Source organism: Aspergillus ruber (genome assembly GCF_000600275.1).
Source record: "Aspergillus ruber CBS 135680 unplaced genomic scaffold scaffold00013, whole genome shotgun sequence".
Classification (NCBI taxonomy): Eukaryota; Fungi; Ascomycota; class Eurotiomycetes; order Eurotiales; family Aspergillaceae; genus Aspergillus; species Aspergillus ruber.
The window spans coordinates 286,805-310,637 of NW_024467309.1; the positions used below are offsets into that span (position 1 = coordinate 286,805).

At 48.7% G+C, this 23,833-nt stretch overlaps 9 protein-coding genes across 9 annotated transcripts; 2 read left to right on the top strand and 7 right to left on the bottom strand.

Annotated features, from left to right (window-relative positions):
* Positions 1-100: 100 nt before the first annotated feature.
* EURHEDRAFT_455985 (arrestin family protein) lies at positions 101-2,164 on the bottom strand (the record flags this gene model as incomplete). Its single annotated transcript, XM_040784321.1, has 5 exons — positions 101-958; positions 1,009-1,437; positions 1,498-1,816; positions 1,882-2,025; positions 2,103-2,164. The coding sequence occupies 5 exons, from the start codon at positions 2,162-2,164 to the stop codon at positions 101-103; spliced, it is 1,812 nt and encodes a 603-aa protein (XP_040638809.1).
* A 1,172-nt stretch (positions 2,165-3,336) lies between these two features.
* Positions 3,337-3,542, bottom strand: EURHEDRAFT_412436 (uncharacterized protein; the record flags this gene model as incomplete). Its single annotated transcript, XM_040781902.1, has 1 exon — positions 3,337-3,542. The coding sequence occupies one exon, from the start codon at positions 3,537-3,539 to the stop codon at positions 3,375-3,377; it is 165 nt and encodes a 54-aa protein (XP_040638810.1). The 3' UTR covers positions 3,337-3,374.
* Positions 3,543-4,999: 1,457 nt separating this feature from the next.
* On the bottom strand, positions 5,000-5,412 carry EURHEDRAFT_515443 (SNARE domain- containing protein; the record flags this gene model as incomplete). Its single annotated transcript, XM_040786377.1, has 3 exons — positions 5,000-5,158; positions 5,217-5,325; positions 5,387-5,412. The coding sequence occupies 3 exons, from the start codon at positions 5,410-5,412 to the stop codon at positions 5,000-5,002; spliced, it is 294 nt and encodes a 97-aa protein (XP_040638811.1).
* Positions 5,413-6,209: 797 nt separating this feature from the next.
* On the bottom strand, positions 6,210-9,352 carry EURHEDRAFT_412443 (putative telomere silencing protein Zds1). Its single transcript, XM_040781903.1, has 3 exons — positions 9,071-9,352; positions 6,531-8,882; positions 6,210-6,443 (listed from the first exon to the last, which is right to left on the bottom strand). The coding sequence occupies exons 1-3, from the start codon at positions 9,074-9,076 to the stop codon at positions 6,246-6,248; spliced, it is 2,556 nt and encodes an 851-aa protein (XP_040638812.1). The 5' UTR covers positions 9,077-9,352; the 3' UTR covers positions 6,210-6,245.
* Positions 9,353-10,156: 804 nt separating this feature from the next.
* On the bottom strand, positions 10,157-12,306 carry EURHEDRAFT_412445 (SYLF and SH3 domain-containing protein). Its single transcript, XM_040781904.1, has 4 exons — positions 11,783-12,306; positions 11,591-11,694; positions 10,430-11,511; positions 10,157-10,370 (listed from the first exon to the last, which is right to left on the bottom strand). The coding sequence occupies exons 1-4, from the start codon at positions 11,823-11,825 to the stop codon at positions 10,349-10,351; spliced, it is 1,251 nt and encodes a 416-aa protein (XP_040638813.1). The 5' UTR covers positions 11,826-12,306; the 3' UTR covers positions 10,157-10,348.
* Positions 12,307-12,564: 258 nt separating this feature from the next.
* On the top strand, positions 12,565-14,536 carry gem1 (ERMES complex Ca(2+)-binding regulatory GTPase GEM1; the record flags this gene model as incomplete). Its single annotated transcript, XM_040780164.1, has 2 exons — positions 12,565-12,574; positions 12,645-14,536. 2 exons carry the CDS (start codon positions 12,565-12,567, stop codon positions 14,534-14,536), a joined length of 1,902 nt encoding a protein of 633 aa, XP_040638814.1.
* Positions 14,537-15,556: 1,020 nt separating this feature from the next.
* EURHEDRAFT_412447 (WD40 repeat domain-containing protein) lies at positions 15,557-17,954 on the top strand. The gene is made up of 5 exons (XM_040781905.1): positions 15,557-15,926; positions 16,000-16,942; positions 16,993-17,473; positions 17,523-17,598; positions 17,652-17,954. Exons 1-5 carry the CDS (start codon positions 15,725-15,727, stop codon positions 17,783-17,785), a joined length of 1,836 nt encoding a protein of 611 aa, XP_040638815.1. The 5' UTR covers positions 15,557-15,724; the 3' UTR covers positions 17,786-17,954.
* Positions 17,955-18,873: 919 nt separating this feature from the next.
* EURHEDRAFT_456178 (GPI anchored serine-threonine rich family protein) lies at positions 18,874-19,710 on the bottom strand (the record flags this gene model as incomplete). The annotated part of the gene is made up of 4 exons (XM_040784335.1): positions 18,874-19,010; positions 19,196-19,371; positions 19,441-19,575; positions 19,631-19,710. Coding segments are annotated over 4 exons (528 nt in total), but the record flags the coding sequence as incomplete, so codon positions are not given.
* A 1,634-nt stretch (positions 19,711-21,344) lies between these two features.
* On the bottom strand, positions 21,345-23,017 carry EURHEDRAFT_456332 (uncharacterized protein; the record flags this gene model as incomplete). Its single annotated transcript, XM_040784346.1, has 5 exons — positions 21,345-21,476; positions 21,549-21,848; positions 21,898-22,266; positions 22,322-22,396; positions 22,508-23,017. The coding sequence occupies 5 exons, from the start codon at positions 23,015-23,017 to the stop codon at positions 21,345-21,347; spliced, it is 1,386 nt and encodes a 461-aa protein (XP_040638817.1).
* Positions 23,018-23,833: the final 816 nt, after the last annotated feature.

A 23,833-nucleotide genomic window follows, 5' to 3' on the forward strand; every position in this document is an offset into this window, starting at 1 on the left:
AATCATGTGAAGATGACCCGCATCCTCATGCTGGAGAAATCAGAGTGGACCTCCTGGGTAGGTCCGCTCAATGATGCATATTAGGTAGGTGTATGAAATTTTAGGCCCGAGCCTGAAAGATGCGGAGGTTGCGGTCTGCATCATCTATCTGGCTGGGTGAGCGAGATTGGAATAGAGGTCGCTGTGACACCTCCAGCGTCGGGCATTGGTTTTCCGATGAACCGCGAGCCGAACCCCGAACGTATGCTCGCTGCGGTGATTGCGGAGGGGTCGGGGTGCGAACGTCACTAGCAACCACAGTGTTGTAGTCGGGAAGGGGATCGTGTCTCCGTAGATGTATATTTGATCGCATAGCTGTGTCGTAACTGGGCACGCGACTCAGGGTCTCGAGCTCTGAAGAGTGGGGATGAAACGGCGTAGCCATGCCCGACGGAATCGGGTGGTGGAAGTGATCGTGCTCACCCTCGTCAGAAGCCCGTCGAGATAGCACAGGACTTGCTGGAGTGTGAGAGGTCGAACCCGACGACGGACCAAAGTAATCTTGAGGAACGCCTAATCGCGAGTCATGGTGGCTCTCCGGCTCTGACGGCGTAAGATGGCTGACCTGACTGAGTCGGTTGGCGCGGAGGTTTGCCAGACGATGGTGCAAAGCTGACGCAGAGATATCACTGTTGGTCAAAGCATTCATCGAAGCCAGGTTTTCCGCTGACAAGTTGCGACTGAGCGAGCCAAAGGGCGTACCCGGGCCACTCATCGGACCAGGGGTCCGGTAACCACTGGGATCGACATCGCTGTAGAGCTGATCGAACTGGTGCTCGCCGTACAATGGGGGTGCTTGTTGAGCACTATCTTGGATAGCCCTCTGCGCCGTTTGAGGGCTTTGGTCGACCAGGTTGTTCTCGTCGTCAAAGGGCAGGTTGGGGGAGATATAAACCGAAACAGGAAGCGTCGCGCGTAGCTGCACGAGTTAGAATCTTTCTCCTTTTCTTAGAATGGCACGTCACTTACCTCGCTAACATGACCATCGGGATTATGAAGCTGGAGCCGGAATTTAAGCTTGTGACGGATCTTGATGCCTCTAGTGTCTGTGTCTTGCAGACACTTCGTAAGGGTCTTGGGCAGAACGAGATTACGCGAAAATTGATAGCCTTCGACAGACTCATCAAGGATTTCTAGGTCGTTGTCCGGATCAAACTCATGCTCATCACTGGCAATTGTCCTTGTATTCTTGTACGAATTGCGGAAGGATTCGGGGTCGTCGGGGTTAAGGGTGAGATCGTGAGTCTCAACGAGTTGCGAAACAATTTGTCCAATGCGGAGACCTTTAAGGAGGGGTATTAATTTGAATTCAATTTGGATGTTGGTGCCAAAAATGACGGCTTTCGTGGGAGTGGTAATCGAGTATTCGATCTTGTTCGGCCAAATGTTCTCCACTGACTGAAAAATCAAACAGTTAGCAGATTGTTCACCGGCTCAATACAATGAATGGAAGCTCACCATTGCATGCGCAAGCTCAAGCGCGCTAGGTTCCAATGTCCGGATGATCCGTAGCGGCTTGCGAACGACGATATCCTTTGCATATTTTCGATTGATCTCCGCCTTGAATCGGTACGTCACATATGTATCGGTCAAGCCCTCGATGCTCTCCGGCAGAGAGCCCTCGAGGACGACGTCGAAGGGATATTCGTAGTTTCCGGCGCGGAGTGTTTCGGTCTTGCCTTTACCGGGTTCTCTGAATCGCCATGTCTTTTCATAAAATGACTTTTCCCTCCAATTCTTCCGTCCGCCGCTGGCGGAAGACGATGGAAGATGCCAGCTGCGACACATTAGTATCACAGAATAACAAAGCAGACTGCGGGGTGCAGGGATTGAATAACTCACCAGACGCGCGAAATTCCCGTTAGATGTAACCGGAGGTGTTTGATAGTGAGGGGTTCTGAAAGACAGAGCAAAAGACGGCCGGTAAGATGAGCGCTGGCGGCTTCATGTTCGCTTCCGCGGAAGACAATGTAATCCTCGTCCAATCTAAGCGATAACACTGTCAGTGATCTGTCGCAATTGTGCGCAATTGCAGCCGACGAAGCGATAATAAATTAACTCACCGGATGTTGAAATATTTGGCGTAACTAGCGCTCTCTCTGTTTCCAAAGAGACTGAACGCCATGGTGGTGGTGACGACAACAGCTGCAGGCGGCCAGCTGATCGAACGTTACAGTATAATCACTGATAAGGGGGATGAGGGGCACCGCCGGAGCAACACGAATAGACACGCGATCGAATAAACGAGGAAGTCGACGAAAAGAAGCGAAAGCGAGAGATAAAGCGCAGTAACAGTGAAAGTGTGTAGAAAATATGGAGACAGAAGAAAAGATGCCCGCAACGGGAATGGTCGTTGCAGAAGAACCGAGAGTGGCGAGCAGAGCAATGAAAATGATGAAAGAGAAGGAAGAAAAGAAAGAGATCAATCATATAATATACTCTGCGCAATCCATGGAATAATAAATTAAAAATAAAAAAAAATAAAAACGGCAGATCCCACGGCCAGATCACGTTTTTCTTTTTCTTTTCTTTTTTTCCTTTTTAGGGATGCAAAAAACGGTTACGCGTATTATGGCTTTGCCTTTTGGTTAATTACTCGCCCGCTTGTTTCTTGAATTTTCATCCCACCATGATCTGCAGGAACTGTCCTCATAGTGTTGGGTACGGGCTACATTGTGTAGTGTGTAGATTGATGTCTATGTAGGCGTGTCACACTGCATATCGTCGTACCCTGAATCATACAAAAAGCTATGATGTCCCCTTTACATCGTGAATTCAATTCCTGATTTGCAAAACAATCAGGGCTGAGTTTCATGATCGACGTGCTTGTATCATATCTCCGTGGAGTGATGGTGTGATTGCTGTGACTTGGTCTCGTTCCATGTGTTCAGGTACTTGTACACCTACACCAGACAATCATGAGATTACGACGCACACAATGCAGATACATGCATCTTGGACCTGCCCATCTGCATTTGTAGACCTCCTTTTCTCGGCTCAGCTGTATTGTATGATACATGCAATGGAATAACCTCGGAGAGAAGGCCGTTCGCACGGGCGGTTTCGGGAGGGGGGATCATCCCGGGACTGTGATTCCGGAATTCGGCAGCTCTCACTAAAAGATGATTGTACCTGGACAGAGATTAATTGAGTATTCTGTTGTAAGACCAGAGTGATATTAGTGAGAGCCCTGGCACGAGACATCTAGAACACGACCGTTGACGCAAGCGCATGTTATGATCTAACCCATGCGCCATATCAGTCTCTCCTATACCGGATACTGCATACTCAGAGTACTAGAACAAAAAGCTGTACAAATAAGAATCCTGTACGATTTATCCCGAAAAATCCCAATCAAGCAGGTCCCTAACAACAGATGAGTCACTTTCTAGAAACCCTTCAAAAAGAGATATTCCGATCCTTGGCTTCGATGATTTTCGTGGGCCAAGCATTCGGTCGGAGTATTTACCAGAGATGATATCTAATCCACAATTCACCATCTGACATTGACAGCTGAGCTTGTGCCATTATGCAAAATACTAGCAAGTATTTTGCCTCGTATCACACTATCGGCCTTCACGATAACAACAAGCCAACATCCAATCGCTCGGCATCTCTCCCGTCCGGCTTCTTTCCTCCATCAACCATCGCATCGCATCGGCATGCCGGGTCTGAGCCTTTCAACGGACTGCGGAACACGCCTCCGTAACTTGATGGGGCCGATGCACCCTGCTCCGTAGACTTTATTACCCTATAAGATCGCGCAACCCTATCTTTTCCTTCTCCCTGTACGGAATAGTTTAAACTAAGCCTGAAGATTTTTTTTTTTCATTCCCGCGTTTAGGGCGACTTTATCTTCGGGCCGTTGGGGCAATGCTGTACGGATACTCCGTGCAGTCTTTTCTTTGAAACCAATGTCGCCATCGTTGGCTATATAAAACTTATCGGTACGCAGTCCTCCGGTCCTAGCCAGCCAGCCGGCAACACGGCCCCAAGGTACATACAAAGAAGAAAAACCGGATTGCTATTTGTCCGTGCTTTTGGTACGAGATAGAATAACCATATAAGAATAACAACACGGCGGCTCTTGTTCCGTACACCGGCGACTCCAAATAGCATTTTGTACGTACCTTTTACTACTAAAATGATGGAATTTGCCACTGTTAAACCCAGGGGTATTTTTATTACTTTATTGCTTTACTATTTTATTGTTGCTTTCGTACCTTGTAAGGCTCTGAAAACTTTCAGTCCAATGAATATAGTCGTTCCCACCACATGGTGAAGGCTTTTTTTGAGAGATCCGCTTCGGGTTGTAGATCATCGGACGGCATGTCTCCGGTCTGTCAGGACTTTTTACAGTGGACTCTGGATAGTGGTTGTATTTGCACTTGTTGGGATTGACAGGGAGCTATGATACTGATCTAGTCTCTCCAAGTCAGGGTATATTGAATTTTAGGGATTGAGAATGCGTATTTATCATGCAACCCAGCACCACTAACAAGGTACCCGAGTATCTCCATCCCCATCCACACCCAATAAAAAGTAGAAACCATGCTGCTCGGAATATCCGAAGCCATTAAAAAAATTATGTATAGACAACCAGAAAGGTACATTAGACAAGCAAGTCGATCAGCCCAATCCCCGCATCCCAATATGCAACCAACCGCAACATAACCCCTCAATAGCAAACCCGCCAAGAGCAAAAGACGTAAGCCATAAGCCATAGTTAAGGCAGATGATGGCACACGACCGGGGCCGGGCGAGGACAAATAGAGCGAACGAGACCAGATCGACCAGCAGGGAGGGCCATGACGCGGGGAAAACGGACAACCCGGAACGAGTACACAGTGGGCGGTTATGTAGTCTCGAACCAGCGAGACATAATATGTACGGCACTAGCATCACCACCACAACAACCAATACCAGCAGATACAAACCCTTATTCATGTGTCGAGCGAATTTAGAAAATCCATCCCAGAATCACCCAGATCGCCAACCCGACTGCTGCCACAATCCCCGCCACTTTCAGCACTGCAACGGTATCCCCCTGCTTTGCCATCCGCGTTAACCGACTTGCGCTGCCGCGGAGATTCGAGGAGAACGAGGAGAAGACTTCATTCTATCACAGCATAGCCGTTAGTTTGCGTCCTAGCGCTGAGAAGGGAAAGAAGACCAACCGAGTGGTCCAGTGTGTTGTGATCATGGGCGTTGTCGTGGATATCGATCGTCACCGACTTGAGGGCTGATACTTTGCTGGAGAGGGAGTTGAGGAGAGCATTGTTTTGCCTGGATTCATTCGTTAGCTACTGATGGCGATAACTGATCGTTGATGAAAAGGGGGATGTACTGCTCCCGTTCGTAGGCTTCGCTCATTTTGCCGTCTTCCTTTGCGCTATATTGTTCGTTTTAATTCGTTTTAGAAGTCTCTAGAGGATGGATAGGTTGTTCGTCGTCCAAGAAAACTATCGTGATAAAATATGGTTTCCGTCCCGTAGCAAGGTAGCCACTGGAGGAATGAAGCGACGACGATGACGCGGACCGGGGATGGCGAACACGTGACATTATCCGGGGATCTTGAACAGGCTTTATGCCTGAACCAAGGTCACTTCTACAGCGAAAAAAAGCCAATTGTAAATATTTGAAATATCACTTCATTATGCTATGCTATGTACCCAGGAACGAAAAAAATTCACCTGCTGAACCTCAGGTAAGGTCACTATTCTATTATGTAGGTCAAAGTGCAAGCATAAGAGATGTATCATAAGGTATATGGACTTGAAAGTGCAGCCAAATGAACATGAAAAAGAAGATAAAAGAAAACCCCAGACGCTATGCAGGAAAATCAAAATCAGTGTGCAAAAAGACCATAAATGGCAAATCACGAGACAGGCCCAACAATATCATCATCTCATAGGCATTGACAACAGGCCCTGGTATCGATTAGACATCCAAAGGGGTGTTATAGTTTAATAACTGACATATACAAGGGGGGGGGTGGAAGCAATACTTGGGAAGAAGTAAAAAAAAAAAAAAGAAGGGTACAAGTTCGTCAGGATACCGAAGTCGAGATGCATAAAATCGGGTCTTGTTTTTTTGGGGGGGGAGGGAAACCGAGGAAGGATCAATAGTAGTGAAAAAAATTGGAAAGTTTTTTTTTTTTTTTTTTTTTTTTTTTTTTTTTTTTTTTTTTTTTTTCCTTTTCATTGTCACCACATGTCGTTATCGTCGTCGTCGTCGAGTTGGGCATCGTCACCAAATGCTGAATGCCCATAATGATTATAGTACCCGGATCCATAGCCATCGCCGTTCTGATAGCCGCTTGATTGTGACCTGTAGTGGTCATGCGAATCATCGCCGTAGTCGTACGATTGAGACTCCTCATAACCGTCACCGTATTGCTGTGCCTGGGTATGCTCGTTAACACACCTGCGCAGGAATATTTACAAAAAAAAAAAAAAAAAAAAAAAAAAAAAAAAAAATCAAGAACTTACCTCTTGGTATCGTTGGTATTGTTGTTGATATTCCTCTTCTTGTCGCTCCTTCGCCTGTTGTTGTTGTCTTTGAGTTGCAGATGTGACTAGTGTCATATGTGGATGCATCTGTTGCACCTTGGCCAGATACGAGTACATAAAGTTGCTGAGAAGAACTTGGGAGTGCAGAGCCCGTCGCGGGTTTGCCAGCTTGATATGCGCCATCCTGTAGATAGCTCGTTCCTCGAGGATCGGAAACCGGGTCCACGGATAGTCGACATCTGGTTGAAGTTCGCGAACAGGAGGATCAGGTGAAAAGTTTCGGGATAAGCTTTTCTTGTGATTACTGTCACTGCTGTTGTGTTTTTTCCTTCCACCACCAAATATAGATGAAAATAGACCGGATTCCTTCTCCTTCTTTGATTCTCCAGAAGACCTCCTCGTGTTGTCTTTTTTCCGGTCATCATCCAATTTCAGATCGGGCCGGTCCATAGCAAAGCTCTCGCGACGTTGCTGATTACTACTATCGTTGGAGGAATGATGGGAATTGGTGCTATCCTGGACTTTGTCGACGAGTTTGGATTTTATCCTCTTGGAATCGCTGTCTTTGTCCTTCTTCTTTTCTTTATCCTTGTCCTTCTCTTCCGTACCTAGTAGCCAGTGCCAGCTTGATTTCCGGCTGCCACCCTCGGAATCCTTTCTTTCTTTCGACCTCTTGCTTTCTGACTTGCTTTCTGACTTGCTGTCTGATTTACGGTCGTCCGAGAAGGTGGGAATGAATGAGAGGCTATCGGTCCGAGTGGTGTTTCCAGGGAGCGCTTGCGGGCTGTTGGCAAAATCGTTGAGGCTTGACGTGTTCTCTTTGGCTTGTTTTTGAGCCGAGCTCTTTCTTGGTAGAAGACTCGATGAGGATTCAGATCCCCGCCCGGAAGATTTCCTTTGCTGTTGCGAGGTCTGACTGGCAGTCCGATTATTGTTAGCAGGCGGTGGTTCCACAGCCGCTGAAACATTTCGCTCAGGACTTGACCGTCCATTGGAAACGACACGAGATTGCACTTGTCGGGACTGCAGAGGTTTGCCAGGCTCTGTCGCATGGACCTGGACTTGTGCGCTGCTCTCTGGCGGCGGTTTGGAAGAAGCTGTGGCAGGGGTAGAGCTGGAGCTGGAAGCGGGCTCCTGCGCGGGAGTAGTTGGGGGTGATTTGGGCTTTGCCTGGCCACGTGTGGCCGAAGGAGTAGGGTCGGTCGAAACTCGCGTGAGGCCCAGTATTGGTTGATCGGCGGGCGACGTAACAATCGACGGCACCGACTGATTTGATTCGGATGACTTACCGAACCTTCTAGGACGATCCCCTTTTTTCACGCTACCAGCTTTTCTGTACTGCGTTCGGGTCGATCGACGAAGGCCGGGGGCCTGTGGCATGGGAGGCAAGATTGGTTTGTCTTCGTCGGCGCTAATGGAAAGTCCTTGCATGCCATTCAGGGACAACTTATTTGTTTGTTTTGAATCATCCACCAGGGACTCTAGTTCAAGCAGGTTAGGGCTCATAGCATCCTGTTTCGATTGGGATCGTTTCCGTTCCAACCGTTCCGCCCCGTCTGTATATCCATGGGAATTATCAATCTCCCTCGATAACATCGAGCGTTTGCGCCGTAATCCGCTCCCAGATCCTGGACCCTCCGGGCTCAAGCCCGCAAAATCAGTAGATCTGCGCTTGATGCGTTCCGACCTGCTTTCAAGGAACGATCGAAACTCCATGGGCGCGAGTTCAGGATGCAAGCGAGCTGGGACCCAGAACAGCCCCGAGGCATCGTTTTCGTCATCAGAGGGAGAGGCCACGGAGGGGGAGAAGTCGGGAAGGTCGGGATCGCTAGTCGCTACCGCATCCATGGACATGCGGCGGATGGCTGCCAAATTATTTAATTCCTGAGCCACGGCTGCTGGGTTGGATTCGTAATCGACATCGTTGAGAGGAAAGGATGTCGTCGCGGTGTCGGTCTTGGAGGACCCGGGAGACCCCGGGCTGCTTTCCCGGTCAAAAGACTTGCTGGTGACAAGGGGCGGCGGTCGAGACGGTCCATTTTCCTGCTGAGTATTGACTTCATTCAGGTGGCTTTGCAGCTGCATTGATTGGGGGGAGGTTGGGGATGCTGATCCAGCGAGATCAGGGGGGATTGTTGAAATGGATTCGCTGAGCGGAGAGGAAATGTAGCTAAGGCGTCTCGAATCCCGTTTATCATATTCATCGTCGTCGTACATGTGCCCAATGGCTTCCGTGACATGGTGACTCGGGTCACTAATTGACAGGTGAGGACCGTGGCCTCTCCGCGTTGCATATCCTCCGCCAGCTTCAGCGGCGCTCGTTGAAGAATCCTGTTGAGACAAAGAACTGATGAGACACAGTTCCTTCGCATCCGTGGAGATTATGGTGGCTCTTTGTGATCTAACCCTTCTCTGCCATGGACAGACACACCGGACCACGGGTTGCAAGTATAGGGAAGGGGTATGTGTATGTGTGCGCGATGACAAGGAACCGGAAAGTTTAACAAAAGTGATCGTACCTGCATTAGAGAGAATAAACAGAACCGGGAATCGAACACGCTAGAGAACGAAAATATGCGAGAAATCGGCGAGATTGACGAGGAGGGGCAACAGGATGCTCGCTCGATATCAGGGGAGGTCAATGTACCACCTGGGCCGGAAGACAACGAAGGAGAAGGGTCATCGAAGCGGGGAACACGAATCGACGAGGCACATCCACGGGAACGAAGGAAAGGGAACGGAGTTGAAAGCTAGGCATCCGGCGCCTGTTGCTGACCTGATGGGCTTGTCTTCCCTATATTAGAAAGAAAAAAAAAAAAAAAAAAAAAAAAAAAAAAAAAGTAGATATAGGATGAGAAGGGAGGGGAGAAAAGAAAGAGAAAGGAAGAAGAGATGGTCGGTGGTGGAGGCAGAGGAGGGAAGGGGAGAGAAAGAAGGACGGAGAATGGAACGATGGGGTTTTGGGCGGAGGGTAAAAAGAGAGCCTGACTCGTTTTGGAACCACCAGCCAAGAGATCTGAGATTTCGTCGATTTTCTTTTTTTTCTATTTTTCTTCGAATCGGTCAATTAAAAAGCAACGATCGATTCTGGTTCGTTTATTTTTGTTTGTGCAGCGCAGGGCGTTCCTGGCGCTGGCCTGTGGTTCACCCCCAAACTCCGGAGAGTAACTATTCCCTACTAGTATCTTCAGCTCAGCTCAGCTGAAGGCCCCGGCGGAATTCCTCGGACTGGCCTGGATCATTTTCTCGAATTCTTCCGGCTGGGAAATTCATCTGATAATTTCTTTTCTGCAACCTGTTCTGCAATAATTATTGCAACATCGCGGTATGCCGGACTAGCCCTTGGGCCATGCTTCGCTGTGGCTGGTGACCGCCATCACCTTAGTACTTTGCACGCGCTTATTTTCCCTTTTACTAGTATATTGTTTGTCATTCCTTACTACGGAGTACTTATTGTTGTTTGCTTTCCTTTTCTTCTTGTTTTATCGTTGAATGTGCATGACCGACTTTGATGTTGTATCATGTAGGGTTGTATTGCCCCTCGAATTTCTACTTTCAAGATCAAACCACATAGGGAAATGAGAGAACCCTTAAGTCTTATACCCAAAAAAAAAAAAAAAAAAAAACGCTCAGTGGTAAGCACAAAACAATAACTGCCGGAGAATTTTCCTGCTCAGTACAGATAACTCAGCCCAGCGCCATGATCCCATGAAAATCGAACAAAAAACGAATGGAGACCAAAACAATAAAAGGGAAAAAAGTTCATTGGTATCATTTCGAAAGTATAGATAGCGCATTTAAGATGCGTCGACGTAGTTGCTAAACCCCCCGTTAGTAATGGTTCATCAATATACAGCATAAAGCAAAAAGGTGCTTACCTGGGGAAAATGCCAACCCGGTCCCCAATGCGCCCCGTCCACCAATCCTCTGACTTATCTGTCCGCTTCAGGATCGTGATGATATCGCCCTTTCTGAATCCCAAGTCGCCTTCTTGATCTGCATCAAAGGTGTATAGGGCAATTGCTTGGTCTTGTCGCAGTGCCGGGGCCGCTCCAGTCTTCTGCCCAAAGACCGGTTTTGGTGCCGTGGGCCGTGTGGGTTTGCGGTCAGAATAAACATAGTCCTCTTCGAATGGTGCAGTGTTGCTGCGACTGCGGCTGTAGGAGTCATGTTGGGGGGATCGAGTGGTGTAACTCCGGTCTAGGCCACCTGCTCCCATAGGACGGTCATAGCCCTCGTCGGCCCATGTGTTCGCACGGCGAGGTCGGTCACGATACTCGTAGTCATCCACACTGTCCCTGTCCCGCATGCCCATCCTAGGCCGAGATCGTTGTTGAACGCCTTCACCATACGCGGTGCCTCTGCGGCCCTCCCACAGAACATCGTCATGGGACTGATCGTAAACTGGAATGTCGTTGTACATCTCATCACCGTACATGCGATTATTGCCAGCAAAGGCACGCGAGTTCAAGATGCTCATGAGGGGGGCTGCAGATGGCGGCGGTCGAATGGATCCACTCAAAAGCTGACGCGCAGAAACCCGGCTGCTGTAGAGCTTCTCGTTGGCATCCTTGCGTTCAACCAACATGCTACCTTCCAAGCTGACACCGGCGAAAAGACCCTTCGTCTTCGAGTAGGAGAAAACGCCCGCGACTCCTTTGGTGCTGGCAGCACCCGCAGCTTCCGCGTTTCGCCCGACGGGTCCTGCGGCGATTGACACATTACCACCCAGAGTTAAAGTCCCGACTTGTGAAAATGTCCTGACCGCAGCTGCATCGTTTAGGATGAAAACAAAGTCTGTCAGCTCGAATCCAATTTGACCCCCAAATCCGGCACCCGCGGTCGCGATGGCAGACGGGGCGGACCAGGTGCCATCTGCCAGGCGGGCGATAACGACTCCCGATCCAAAACGACCAGAACCCAAGAAACCGGCTTTCAGAACCGTAAGAATTGCGAGACCCTATTGATGTGACTGTCAGTTAGGCCCAGGGACGCGCATGTTAGAGCAATAACAAGGGAGGACGGGAATTCATGCTCACCTTTGCATTGGCAAGAATTTCTGGAGGAATGACTTTATCAGGACCAAATGCTTGCTTTGGATCAACAAAGGAAGCGAGAATCTTGCCTGCCTTCTTGCATTCACCTGGTTAAACAAAACGTAGTCAGCTCATGTCATCTCAGTCGATTTGCGGGGAAGGTGGATGGGACCGGGACAGGTATGTAGTACGTACTGCTCAAAGACGAAGGAAGCGGATTGTGTATCCCGAGAGGCATTTTGGCACTGCTCAGGGTGTGGAGAGGACAAAAGGTGAGCAGTAGTAAGAGGTAGGGAAAGATAAGAGGAAAAGAAAGACGAAAAGTGATAATAAAAGCGGTTGCGATGGAGTTCGCGCCGGCACCGTCGAGGGGGCGACCGGAAGTGGGATAGATTGACCTGACGGCTGACAGGTCCGAACACCGCCCAGCTATGGTGCTATACAAAGTATGATGAGACTCTTCAAGATCTAAAATATATATGTAGAAGGAAGTGTTTGTATTTAATCTGTTCTTACTCTCTGTATTCCGACCACTTCGGAGTATGAAGAACGTGAAAATGAAAATACCGAAAAGACAAGGCTGGGATTTAGAAAAATAGTGTTATTGTGGCTGAGCAGGAACCCAGAGTCTGGAGTAGCGTTTGCTCGTGTAGCTATCCAGAATATTAGTTTGCCCCTCCCCTATGGAGTACTGATTGCAAACCTGATATTGAGGTTAATAATGCCTGACATTTTTTGGTATATTTACTCGAGTCACAGTTCTGAGTGTCAAATTTATAGACACCTGAGGCCTAAATCAGCAGCACCGCCACAACCAAGCTCCAGCCACACCGTACATAATGACATCGACTTCGCGCATTACGGCCTGAATCCAAAACCCATTCCTGTTTCAAGTCATTGGCCATATAGCAGGGCAATGAATTCAACGATGTTATGAAAAGAGATGCTTCTAATTACCTACTTCTAAACCGTTGAAAATGGCTACAGGTTCGGTCCAAGCTTGAAAACCAACCCCCCAACTCACGACAACAAACTAACCATCGGACTCTTTATTCAGTGCGAATCTGCGTCTGTGGGGATGAAGGTACTGGCAAGTCCAGTCTCATCACGTCCCTGGTGAAGGGCGTGTTTGTGACTCACAAAATCCAGCCTATTCTACCCCAGATCACGATCCCTCCTACCATTGGAACTCCGGAGAATGTCACGACGACGACGGTGGTCGACAGCTCCGCCCTACCGCACGAGCGCAGCAGTCTAGCAAGGGAGATTCGCAAAGCAAATGTAATTTTGCTGGTATACTCAGATCATTACAGTTACGAAAGAGTTGCGCTATTCTGGCTACCATACTTCCGGTCTCTGGGGGTTAACGTGCCTGTGGTATTGTGCGCTCACAAGGCGGATCTCGGATCAGAACACAGTGAAACACAGGTCATTGAGGATGAAATGCTGCCGTTGATGGCAGAGTTCAAGGAGATTGACTCCTGCATCAGGGCTAGTGCTCGGGAACACCGCAATGTCAACGAGGCTTTCTTTCTCTGTCAAAAGGCGGTTACCCATCCGATTGCGCCGTTGTTCGATTCAAAGGAGTCGTCCCTAAAGCCGGCAGCGGTTGCGGCATTGCAGCGCATCTTCTACCTCAGTGATAAGGACCGGGATGGCTATCTTTCGGACAAGGAAATCAAGGACTTCCAAATGAGATGCTTCGAGAAAGCATTAAGCGAGGAGGATTTGGTACACATCAAGGAAACCATCCAGAAGACGTACCCGGCTTCCGTGGCCCCGTCAGGGGTCGATTGCAGGGGCTTCATCCACTTGAACAAGTTATATGCGGAGAAAGGGCGTCATGAAACTGTCTGGATTATCCTGCGGGCGTTTCAGTATACCGACAATCTCTCTCTGCAGGAGAACTTTCTTCACCCCCGGTTTGAGGTCCCTCCATTTGGATCTGCAGAATTGTCGCCAGAAGGCTACCGGTTTTTCGTGAATCTCTTCCTCCTGTCAGACAAAGATAATGACGGCGGTCTCAACGATGCCGAACTGGCGTCCTTGTTTGCACCCACGCCCGGTTTACCCGCGTCTTGGGCGGATGGCTCATTCCCCTCATCGACAGTGCGCAACGAAGCCGGCCATGTCACTCTTCAAGGGTGGCTTGCGCAATGGAGTATGACTACTTTTACATCTCCCAAGACGACTTTGGAATATCTCGCCTACCTAGGATTCGAATCGTCAGACCGAAGCAACCCATCGACAACCGCGGCATTGAAAGTTACGCGGCCACGCAAGCGTCGACGGCGTCCGGGGCGTGTCGGACGAAATGTTGTCCTCGGCCATGTGCTAGGTCCTCCGGGTTCCGGCAAGTCTGCGCTCCTGGATGCCTTCTTGTCACGCGGTTTTAGTCCTACTTACCACCCGACTATCAAACCCCGGACTGCAGTGAATACGGTCGAGCTTCCCGGAGGCAAGCAATGCTATCTAATCCTAGATGAATTAGGTGAACTGGAACCGGCCATTCTCGAAAATCAAGCGAAGCTCCTGGATCAGTGCGACGTAATCGCATACACTTATGACTCGTCAGACCCCGATTCCTTTGCCTACATCCCTGCATTGCGTGCGAAATACCCGCATCTGGAGGAACTGCCGAGCGTGTTCATTGCCCTCAAGGCCGATCTAGACCGGACCACCCAACGGGCCGAGTATCAGCCACACGAATATACCGCCTTGTTAAATATGCCCAGTCCACCGCTCCATGTTAGTGCCACTTGGAGTTCCATCCAGGAGGTGTTCGTGCACATCGCCGAGGCGGCGATGGAGCCCAGCACCGCGTTTCCCCGGAGCGAGGAGGAAGACGAAAGTAAATGGATGGCTTGGGGGATTGCTCTAGGGGCGGTAGTATGTGCGGGGGCCGCCGCGGTCATGATCTGGCGGCGAGTCAGCGGTAGTGGAGTCTGAAGCTCGAATTGTTCGAGTTGCACCTATCTAGATACCCATTGGGATTGTTTTTCTCGTTTCAACTATATTGCTTGCTAGTTGATGCTGATATATGGAGTACAAGGTGTATTCAAGTACTGAATATGAACTGGTGGCCCCTATTACCGCCATATTGTGTAAGGGTGAATTCGAGTGCATTGGAGTGAGCTCTAAAGTTACTCCTTCATTACGTAGTAGCTTGTGATCTATCGGGGCCCCAGGTTTGATAACAATCGATATTATAGCCGACAATCATCTTCCTAGTCTGGAAATTGGAGGCTGGTGCCATACTCTATGCTCCAACCCGCCTTGACAGCTCAGAATGCGGCCCGGGGGAACTCCATAGTAAAAGTGTATTGAAATTGACACAACGGGCAGAACATACCGTAATGGGTATTATGTCCAAAACAATGGCCTCTAGGCAGATATTGCATACTACAATAGCATGTAGTATTCTCTCCTGTACTGCTTCTCCACATTCAAGTGAACTCTTTGCCCCGCCCGCCGTCAGGAACCGAAAGTCTCTCTCTCGGGGGGCCTGTGCAATCTCCGTATCCCAGTCCTTCTCTCTTGACTTCCCCTAACAGACTCCCTGGTCCTTCTTTCTGACCCTAGACACTCCTTTCGACCGTTTAATTCGTATAATCAGCTTTAATTCCTCTCTGTATAACAGCTTATTGCATTGGGACGCGTGCAGCTTGAGTTGCCTTCTGCTTAACTTCGCCCCATCCATCTCCGCAGCGAGCTTCGAACGACGTTAGACCTGGCCACCACGCGCTCCGGCCTGTTTCTCCGTCGATATAATAAGCATATACCCACGGTGTTCCTTCTTATCCGATAAAAAAAATTATTTCTTTCGTCGAAAGAGATCTTGAGCATAGTGACCAAGCGCCACCGCGAGGTGCCGACGGAACCCCGTTGCGATCGCGTGACGAAGCAGGGAGATTCGCCCGACTATTGTCGATACCGGGAGGTGTCATCTTGGATAAAGACTCGGGGATATATTTCTGCTTAACAGGTGGTTCCTGGTGGTGTGGTTGCAATCATGTTGTAAGGATTATTCCCACTTCGCTCACAAGACGTCATCTGTTGTCTTGCCCATCCCGTGAATGTGTCTAAGCAGCACCCACAGTGAATGGCAGCACCAAGCACTGTGGCAGTCTATGCAAGATGGTACTCATGTACTGTGAGCGGCTTTTTTCTTTGCTAACTGTCCTTTTCAACGGCAGTGTTCTTCCACCACCGCCGCCGCGTTATACCATCCCAGTTGCTTATGCAGCTGGGGCTTCAAATGGTATGCCAGTGCCGGTTGTCGAGACAAACAATGTCATTAGCCATCCTGAGGATGGATGTCCGTTGCAAGTGGGTGAAGGTAGCGTTTGCTCGCTGGGCCTTGCGTGTATAGTATATGGGCACACTTTTGCTAACACTATAGGTTCGATTAGGAACATACCACCTCAGAGATGACCTACACCTAGCGACTCCTCCTCCACACCCGTCTGAGGCGCCTGTCTTGAATCCAAATCCTCTTGCGACTGGTCCAACACCGCCAACGTCGGGGGTCAAGCTGTCTTTGATCAATGTCAATAGTGCCAACAAAAAACACCCATTTGCTTCAAAAGAGAACATCATGGCCCCAGTCTTTGGAGAAGGAAACCCCGCGCTTGTCCTCCCGGTCACCAAAGATTCCCTGAAGAGGCGGAAACCGAAGAACAACATCATCAAAAGTAGCTCTTCTTTTGTTTCGCGTGTCATCACTCACGAGTCTATTACGAAGAAACTGAACGATCGAAACTCGGATGGCCTTTTTGCCTTTGCGAACATCAATCGTGCGTTTCAATGGCTAGATCTCAGTTCCGAAAAGAAAGAAGAATCCCTCGCCAAGATCCTCTTCACCAAGGCGCATATGCTGTGCCACGACGTTAACGAGATGAGCAAGAGCCCGAGTCACGTTGATATCGTTATGGGTTCGTCAGCTGGCGATATCATCTGGTACGAACCCATTTCGCAACGTTACGCACGCATCAACAAAAATGGCTGCATCAACAACTCCCCAGTCACCTACATCAAATGGATACCCGGGTCGGAAAATTTGTTTATGGCTGCGCATTCAAACGGACAGCTGGTGGTCTACGATAAAGAGAAGGAAGATGCACCTCTCACTTCGGAGCCTGGTAGTCTCGCAGAGGAATTCGTGAAATCAACCGGTCGACAGCCTATGCAAATACTCAAGTCGGTCACCTCGAGGAACCAAAAGACCAATCCCGTCTCTTTATGGAGATTAGCTGGTCATAAGATTTGTCAGTTTGCATTCTCACCTGACCGTCGACACCTGGCTGTTGTTCTTGAAGATGGTTCATTGCGAATCATGGATTACTTGAAGGAAGAGTGAGTTAGCCGAGGTCATATGTGTGAATTAATTCGCTAACGTGTCACAGAGTCCTGGATATTTTCCGTAGTTATTACGGTGGCTTGATCTGTGTATGCTGGTCGCCTGACGGCAAATACGTCGTGACCGGTGGTCAGGACGATTTGGTCACAATCTGGTCATTCCCGGAGCGCAAGATCATCGCAAGATGCCAGGGCCACAATTCCTGGGTGTCCGCGGTAGCATTCGATCCCTGGCGATGTGATGAAAGAACATATCGATTCGGAAGTGTCGGTGACGACTGCAGGCTTCTCCTGTGGGATTTCAACGTTGGCATGCTTCACCGTCCCAAAGCGCACCAAGCCAATCCTCGCCAGCGGACGAGTATGGTCGCTCCCAGTGTGCACCATGTCCGTCATCGTGCAGATAGCACAGGGAACCGTGTGAGATCCGATTCTCAGCTTACAACAGACACTCATGGTAGCATGGACCAAACCGTCCGACATCAAGTCGAACCTAGATCACGCACTGGTCTATTGCCACCGATCATGGTACATTAACCCCAAAATCATAGTCTCCATCATGCTGACTTTGCCATAGTCTAAAATCGTTGGATCTGACCCTATCTGCTGGCTAGGCTTCCAAGAAGACTGCATCATGGCCTCCTCTCTCGAAGGTATTACCTTTTCATCCACGTCACCGTAATACACGATAGCTAATAAAGATAAGGCCACATTCGCACCTGGGACCGACCCCGAGAAAACGTCAACGAGAACCACCACGGCTACTCTTCTTCCCCAGCTATAAGCGCTACCGCTACCGGGTCAGGATCTGGACCTGCTGAATCCGGTAACTGGATTTGAACCCCAAAATAGGTCGGTCACCCCAAATTTTGAATTGTAAATACGCTTGCATATACTATATGTACATCTGGATTATATACCCCTTTCAATGAATTTGCGATTGTATTGTGCTCTGCGGAAGACATTAGATGGCCAAGTCTACAATCTCACATCAAAATCAACTCTTCTGGATTGAAACTGTAATCCACCCACCCCGCAAGTAATTTAAAGCTAGTCACTTGCACCACCATCCCGAGCAAACGAAGCATCAGACCGCGCCAAGCATCTCAATTTCTGATCAATCACAGAATCATCACAGCGCACATGGTACGATCCTCTAGAAACAAGCCGACAACCCTCACACAAACCCTGATGATACTCATAGAACGTAAAAGTAGTAGCATAGACCATTAACCCCCAGTATCTCCCGGATTCCGTGTTGACGTGGTCGAGTGTATTCTCGAGGTCCTTCATCGTAGTGTACAAGTCTTCAGCCTCGTTAGTTTCAGTATCACACTCGACTTTAGCGATGGCGACAATCTAGTCGACAAGCCCTTGCCGATCTAGGTTTGGAGCTAGATATCCCGGGGGATGGCGATGTTGATGGCGCTAGATACGGAATGAGGGTACCTTGGCTCGGCTGTGATTGTGATCGTGAGGCTGGCGCAATTGCGAAACCGTTGGATGAGGGGGAATAGTGAGCGAGGATACCTGATGCTGCTGTTTTCACGGCGTCTGGAGGTGGAAGAGTCCTCGACTGTTTTGACAAGAACTTCGAGGATGGGGAAGGAGAGGTAGGTTGTCATGTTTGCATGTTCGAGTTAGTTAGGCAATTTTTATATTCGGGGAGATATAAATTGAGATTTTGGACTTTTTATGCAGATTCCCGGGTGATTGAAGGCTGGGGTTCAGGCTGCAAAAGGAACTTCCGGAAAATACAATGAATTCAGTTATACACTATTATCAATCATATCACATAACCAAAGAGAAAGTATGATCAAAACAGATCCACAAATAGAAAAAAGGGTAATCGAACACTCCGTCACGTCTCAGACATCTCATACCAAACCAAGTGGTCATATCCAACAAGTCAACAACTCAAAACCAGTTTACAGCATCATGTACAGACCCATGAGGAGGGAACCAGCGGCCGCAACGGGGACCTTAAGTGAGCCAGCACCGTTGGCAGGGACAACGGTTTCCGAGGGGGTGGCGGACGAGGAAGAGTTGGCAACGGTGGAGGTACCTTTAAGCAGAATGGTGTTAGTTACCAATACAGAAACTCTTCTGTAAAGTGAGTGAACTCACCAAGAGTTGTCGAGGGAGAAGCAGTAGAAGCATGGGAAGAGGTGCGTGTGCAAGAGGTGGTGTGTTTGCGGGTATTGGTGGTTGTAGGAGATGATGTGCTAGATTTGATGGTGGTTGTCTTACCCTCGGTGGTGCTAGAAGAGGCAGACGAAGCAGAAGAGGAAGAAGAGGTCGAAGTTGAAGTCAGGGAGGCAGAAGTAGAGGCAGAGTCGCTGGACTCCACGTTGAACTGAGCGGACTGGGCTAGGATGCCGGTGTTCTTGTCATCGTTGGACATGAAGTTGATTTGGAAGCCGGAGCTATTGCGCATGTCAGTAAACTATCTATCTAGCCTAGCTAATGCATTGAATTTGAAGAAGGCAACATACCCGTTGTCAATGCCAGCGAGATCCTTCAAGGTGTAGGAGTTGTCCGAGGTCTTGACGTTCTCCGCGACCAGTTTGTTGACGTTGGGGTAGCCGTTCATGTTGACCAGGTAGATATCGAACGAGGACGGGTCAGAGCTGTGCAGTCTCATTAATACAGGATGTTTTTAGGTCGTTAGGACCATTCACGTACCTGACCGAGTTCCACTCAATGGTGGTCGACTTGCTCAGGTCGACATCATCGTGCTTTTCGGGGGAGGTGATGGAGAGGGCTGATGCTGTTAGCAGGCTTTCTTCTTAACCAGGGAAGGGTAGAATAAACACACCTGCAGCAGTGGCAGCAAAAGCAGCAACGGAAGTGATGGTGAACCGCATTTTGATTGAATGTATTTATTAATGAAGCGAATGTACTTTGAAAGCCCCGAAGAAAAGAACGACAGCAGGATTATGATTAACGAGTGTTCAAGAATAAATAGTTCTTGCGTATAAAATTCATAGAAAGAAAATTTTTGCCCACTTCGAGGACAGCGCCTTTTATAGACTCTCTCGCAAGGGAGCCATCCCAGGCCATGTTTTACTTTTCAGGCCAGGGCCGAGGAAGCAGGATCTATTTTAGGGATGTTAATTATGGACTCGTCGAGCGCTAGGAAGGGTTCAGGCGAATACTCGGAAAGGGCCCATTATTGGAATTATTATTAGTAGTCACCACTCGAATCCATCCACCAGTATATGGATACCCTTCGGTGCCCTTCTATTGGCACACTTCCAACTAGGCCGCAGGGCTGCATTATGTGCTATTCCCTTTTTTTCCCTAAGGCCTTTGTTGTCTCATCGTAGTGCTGTGCTAGGTGCAGAAGGATCGAGTTGTCCTGGCTGCTGTCAAGAACAAGACCCTTGGGCTGTCATGTTAGCTTAGATAGAACTCGCCCAAAATGGAAACACTATGAGCGGTCTGAACCGCCGGAGATTTCGATCCGTCCATTGATTCAATAGATTCAGATTTTCGATGCCCATAAATATGCAATAATAGCCGTTATCTTGTAGTGGAAGCAGCGTATAGCGGTGATAGTCAGCTGACTTGATCGACCATCGCAACTTCATTTTCTCCTTCAATTCAAGTCCTTTGTTTCCTTCATCGACTACTTTCCTGGCTCCTTCACTTTGATGAGATCCTCCGGGAAAGAATGACATCAGTTGTCTACAATGACCTCCAGTGGCTTAGACAGTCCGGCATAACTTTACATTATCACCAGCTGCCACGATAAGAACCGTATTTTTGCCTGAAACCCAACGACTGAACTTCCAGCAGCCAATTCTGTGTCTCGGTGACAGGGCCCAATATCCAGAAAGGAAAGACGGGACTATGTCAATGTCTCGGAGATCCTGGAACAGTCCGGCGCCATGATCCCTCTCATTGGTGGATATCGACAAGGCGAGCGAACTAAGGAACTAGGAACTGGAAAGGCAAAAAACAAAAAACACCATCGGCCATGATCGGATCGTCTCTGCTCAGGTAAATCGGTAAATCAGTCAATCAATGCGCCGTGGAAATCATAGCAAAGACTTTCGGTGGTGTCTTACTTTTGCCGAATCAATCATCCTAATTGAGACATGTTCACGGGATACGGCACCCGTATGTCTACATCGTCTGGTACGCTACGGAGGATCCAATCTTGGACTGCTGGAATTCTCCACAGAAAACGACCAGAAAATTCCACGGAGTGATATATGCTTTGGGAATCTCCGAAGGGCCTTACGAGAATCAGCGGGTCAACATAGTATTTATTGCGCTATCTATCCAGATTACATATTTGATATGTTAAATCTGGCTTATTCTCGACATCGTTAAACAGAATCCCAAACAAAAATGCGATATGGAAAGAGACAACGCTATCTGGTCGCGTACATCATTTGGAGAGTTGACTTCGTCCACCATCGGCAGTGAGCCTCTTTCGAACCCTGAGGTTAAAGTACCTCGGGCCCAACTGTGAAACACTTTGAGCATTGATTTCGATACCCGAATCACTATCTCCGTCAGCCTCGGAACAGGCAGTGCTAGTATTGCCACTTCCAACCCAGACAGCATCGAGGAGCGCAGTTGGACAGAAAACCAGCGCTTCACCCGTCTTCAACTTCACAATTTGCTGGAAGAGCTGGTCGGAAAAGGCCGATTTGTTTTCACCATCGTCGCCCATTGACGCGCCGGCAATGTGCTTCTTGATAGCTGCGAACCAGGCAGGCGAAGTGAACCGATGGACGATGGTGACGTTGCAGAGGTCCAAGAGGGCCGGTGACATCGTGGGCTCCTGTGTAGCTATCATCACTCGCGCGCCCAAGTGGCGTTGCTGACGGATAATGGTCAGAAGTGTCTCGGTAAGTTCGACCGCTTCTGGGGCAGTGTCTGTCAAGAACTATGCCTAGTCAGCTTTGAATTGCAACTAGAGACTGGGGATGTCTTACTTTATGCGCTTCGTCGAGAGCAACCACGCGTCCAGTGTGCTTTCGATCCTTCAGAAACAAAGACACACAGATATTAAACAAAGCACAAGCGTCATCTGGCCCGACGAAAGGACAACTCAAATCCACGATGGTCAAGGATCCCTTGTCGAATCGCCAGATATCGTATGGAGCTTTCTGGGGTGCTTGGCCTTTAACTATCACAGTTCCCGGCTCGAAGAATGACTCAAGCACATCAAGACGCATCTGCAGTGGCCGGGCCTGGCCTTTGACGAACTCCTCGTTTTCAATCCGATTTTTGAACTCGTTGTAGTCAAAATGACCGCGACCCTGGTTGCTTCGAGCCATATCACGAAGTATTTTCATGATGAACTAGGACTATGTTAGCTTTTTTTCAAATCACTTACTGGACCTTGGGCTTCCGTACCTCAACATACAAGGGCTGATTGGGCCCGTTACTGATTCCCATCAGGGTCTTGATCACGCTGATATTCAAATGCTTCTGCGACAGATACATGGGGACCACGCGAAGCAACTTGGACGCGTCTCCCAATCCAGGAAGGCTCTCGTACGCCTCCTTCATGGCGAGGTAGTTGGTTGGCGACACAAGGACGCGCACTGGGATGCCGGATGAGCACAGGTACGCGGCCTCACACACTTGGGTACTGCCAAACGCCGTGAACTTGTCATAATGCAGCACCATGCCGGCCAAAGGAGAAGATAGTTTTCCAGCAGGTGACAATTTGATCAGTGCATTCTCCAGCAGGCAAGACAAAGTATGACTTTTACCACTACCCTGGCTACCACAGATGAACGATGACCAGGGCGCAGCGATGTTGGCATATATCAGGTTGTCGTGATTAACTTGCGAGTGACCGCCTTTCGTTCGCAGTCCCAAGAGGCCGTATTGAGAATAAACCTGCTTAATCTCATTGTTATCCTGGTTCTCGTTCTGGTATTGGCTCTCGACAACCTGCTGGGCGAGGGCTGAGAACAGAGGAGCGGTGCTCAGCTCTTCTTCGAGGTGTTTCCACGTAGGCCTCTCGGTAATTTCCTGGTTGTTGATCAAGTTTAGATGATGAGAGATGTCCTGCGCGAGCGATGACACGGATGTGCGTGCCATGGTTGCTTGTCAGGGTTGGCTGATGTTGAGAGAAGGGGGAAGAGATAGTTTAGGGGGACATCCAGAGGAAGAATTTTATTTTCTTTCTTTTCCATTTTTATTTAATATGTGTGGGTTTATGTGTTTTTTGATGTGGTTGCTGACATTCACTGCAGTGTTTGGTCTGGTATACTACCCCAAAAGGGAACAGAGGTATATATCCGCATATAGACAAGGGACCTCTCGAGTGTGCCAAATATACCTAAGAATCACGCTTCCCGCAAAGTTTACTATGCCCTTTATATGTTCTCCACGCTGCATGAACCCAGTCTCTACAAGTCCGCGGCTGGTTATAGATGCTCTATAGCAGGAAGTCCGACGGCAGCAGCAGACAATATCGAGTCAATCAGCATAGTCAATATGGCCAATCAACCAACTAGGCAATTTGTGTTCACTTCTGCGAAATGACGAGAGCTCTACAATTGCTGTTCGCCTCTTTTCTTCACCTGTATGGCGCTCGAAGGAAGGTATCGCTATTTACGGACTTGATGGATGAACTATTCGCGAGCATTTTGCTGAGATGTAGGTGAGCTGCTTAGCAGTATACTTATCAGGAAGCTTGAAACTCCCCGCTGTTAGGCTAATAAGGTGATGCATGTATGTACTCTAAGTGTATTCGAATAATCCAGTCGAAAAGACAAGAAAGGCTATTTACCAAAATACAGCTTTAATGCATGATCTAGATACTTCCCAGAGACCTCAAGTCTCCGTACGACATAGGGTATTTTGTGTCGCAGTCTGGTTGCACTGATTGATAAGATATATTGAGTGGACTTA